This window comes from Salvelinus sp. IW2-2015, linkage group LG15 (genome assembly GCF_002910315.2).
Source record: "Salvelinus sp. IW2-2015 linkage group LG15, ASM291031v2, whole genome shotgun sequence".
Classification (NCBI taxonomy): domain Eukaryota; kingdom Metazoa; phylum Chordata; class Actinopteri; order Salmoniformes; family Salmonidae; genus Salvelinus; species Salvelinus sp. IW2-2015.
The window spans coordinates 66,321,189-66,323,885 of record NC_036855.1 but is presented as its reverse complement, the minus strand read 5'-3'; the positions used below and the strand labels follow the sequence as shown (position 1 = coordinate 66,323,885).

General features: G+C 43.0%; 1 protein-coding gene across 1 annotated transcript in view; it reads right to left on the bottom strand.

The window, feature by feature from the left end:
• LOC111974474 (adenylate cyclase type 2-like) overlaps nucleotides 1–1,966 on the bottom strand; it is a 30,792-nt gene extending 28,826 nt beyond the window's left edge. The window contains 1 exon segment of the mRNA XM_070447400.1: nucleotides 1,962–1,966. Within this exon segment, the coding sequence (XP_070303501.1) occupies nucleotides 1,962–1,966 (5 nt within the window).
• Nucleotides 1,967–2,697: the final 731 nt, after the last annotated feature.

Below are 2,697 nucleotides of genomic sequence, written 5' to 3'. Positions count from 1 at the left end.
CTAGTTCCGACAATCGAGTGAATAAGCCGAGACAGGTGTAATCGTAGGACCTAAACAATTCCATTCTCTCTCCTGTTAAGCCGAATTTCTTCAGCCTCCTGAGGTTGAAGAGGCGCTGCTGCGCCTTCTTCACAACGCTGTCTGTGTGGGTGGACCAATTCAGTTGGTCAACAGCCTGATCAACTCTCATGTAGCGCGAAATTTGTGACTGGTTTTCTGATCCACATCCCTACTTTTTTAAGGTATCAGTGACCATCTGCCCGGTATAGATCTGTATTCCCAGTCATGTAGATTAGGGCCTAATGAATTTATTTCAATTGACTGATTTCCTTATATGAACTGTAACTGTAACTTTCAACAAAAATGTAAAAAAACGCAACCTGCAACAATTTCAGTTTATATTGATCTGTCTATTTATTTTCCCTTTCGTACTTCAACTATTTGCATAGTTACAATACTGTACATAGTCAGCAAGAATATTTGAAATGTTAATTTCAGATTTTTTATTTCACTTTTGTGTAATATCTATTCCACTTACTTTTGCAAATGTAAACATGTTTCAAATGCCAATAAAGCGCCTTGTTTTCCTTTAGGAGGGAGCAGTAATGAGACCTGATGATGGACCTAGTTTGGCATCAACACCTGAATGAGAAAAGTGCTACAGTGCCTCAGGCCCTGCCAATGTCAACAGCATGAGTGTGTCCCAAATGGCACCCTTTCACTTATACAGTGCACTACTTTTGACCAGAGCCCTTGTCAAAAGAAATGCACAATATAGGGAATAGGGTGCCATTTTAAGAAGCAACCACATCTTTGTTCACTGGCCCTGACTGACTGAAGCCCTGTAAAACAACACATTTCACTGCACCTATCCCGTGTTTGTGACAATAAGGCACTCACCTGTCAGTTTATTAGGTACACCACCCTGTTCATAAAAATGGATTGCTCCTACAGACAGTGCCTTGCTTGGATCGCTCCTATGTGGCTGTGGCTTACTACTATATAAAGCAGAAATCGAGGCATTCAGTTGCTGTTTGATTGAACAAAACTAGTGACCTATGCGACTGAGCGTGGTATGATCGGTGCCAGGCGACCTCCTGGGCTTTTCACGCACGACAGTGTCTAGTGTTTACCGAGAATGGTGCGACAAACAAAAAACATCCAGCCAGTCAGCAGTCCTGTGGGCGAAAACAGCTCGTTGATGAGAGAGGTCGAAGGAGAATGGCAAGAATCATGCAAGCTAACAGGCGGGCCACAAACAGGCAAATAAAGGCATCCAACTGGCCTCACATCCACAGACCACGTGTATCCACGCTAACTCAGGACCACCACATCCGGCTTCTTCACCTGCGGGATCATCAGAGGGGATGCTGAGGAGTATTTCTGTCAGTAATAAAGCCCTTTTGTGGGAAAAAAACTAATTCTGGTTGGCTGGCCCTGGTTCCCAAGTAGGTGGGCCTGGCTCCCAAGTGGGTGGGCCTATGCCCTCCGAGGCCCACCCATGGCTGCACCCCGGCCCAGTCATGTGAAATCCATAGATTAGTGTCTAATGAATATATTTCAATTGATTGATTTCCTTATATGAACTGCAACTCAGCAAAATCTTTGCAATTGTTGCATTTATATTTGTTTTATGTACTTCCCCCTCAGCTCAGACCTGCAATAACTCTCATAACACTCCTCTTTTATTACACTGAGGGAACCTACACTACAGTTCAAAAGTTTGGGGTCACTTAGAAATGTCCTTGTTTTCCATGAAAACATACATGAAAAGAGTTTCAAAATGAGTAGGAAATATAGTCAAGACGTTGACAAGATTATAATAATTATTTTTTATTGAAATAATTGTGTCCTTCAAACTTTGCTTTCGGCAAAGAATCCTCAATTTGCAGCAATTACAGTCTTGCAGACCTTTGGCTTTCTAGTTGTCAATTTGTTGAGGTAATCTGAAGAGATCTCACCCCATGCCTCCTGAAGCATCTCCCACAAATTGGATTGGTTGATGGTAAATTCTTACGTACCATACGGTCAAGCTGCTCCCACAACAGCTTAATAGGTTTGAGATCCGGTGACTGTGCTGGCCACTCCATTATAGACAGAATACCAGCTGACTGCTTCTTCCCTAAATAGTTCTTGCATAGTTAGGAGCTGTGCTTTGGGTCATTGTCCTGTTGTAAGAGGCAATTGGCTCCAATTATGCAAATCTCCCACTTTACCACCACCAAAGCTTCTTAAACTCTGAAGTCTACACCAATAACATCATCTCTCGTGTATTGCTACGCCTTGAATGTTGTTTTGAGGAGACATAAAACAAAGATCTCAATTATTCAATGTACTACAGAAGAATAACATACTTATTTACAATGACGGCCTACCAGGGTTAACTGCCTTGTTCAGGGGCAGAACGACAGATTTTTACCTTGTCAGCTCGGGGATTCGATCCAGCAACCTTTCGGTTACTGGCCCAACGCTCTAACCACTAGGCTACCTGCCGCCACACAATGGTGTCTTTAATGTGCTAATTTACATATCTCCATCCATTATCGGTCAACTCATCCAGAGAGGACATCACATCCCCTGAGGGGATATTACTAAGTCATTCAAAAAAGCTGTAAGTAGCTGGGCTCTGATGTGTAGCATACTGTCACTTCATACATGGGCAGGTGCACACACACTTCTAGGTCTTGGTAGATGACG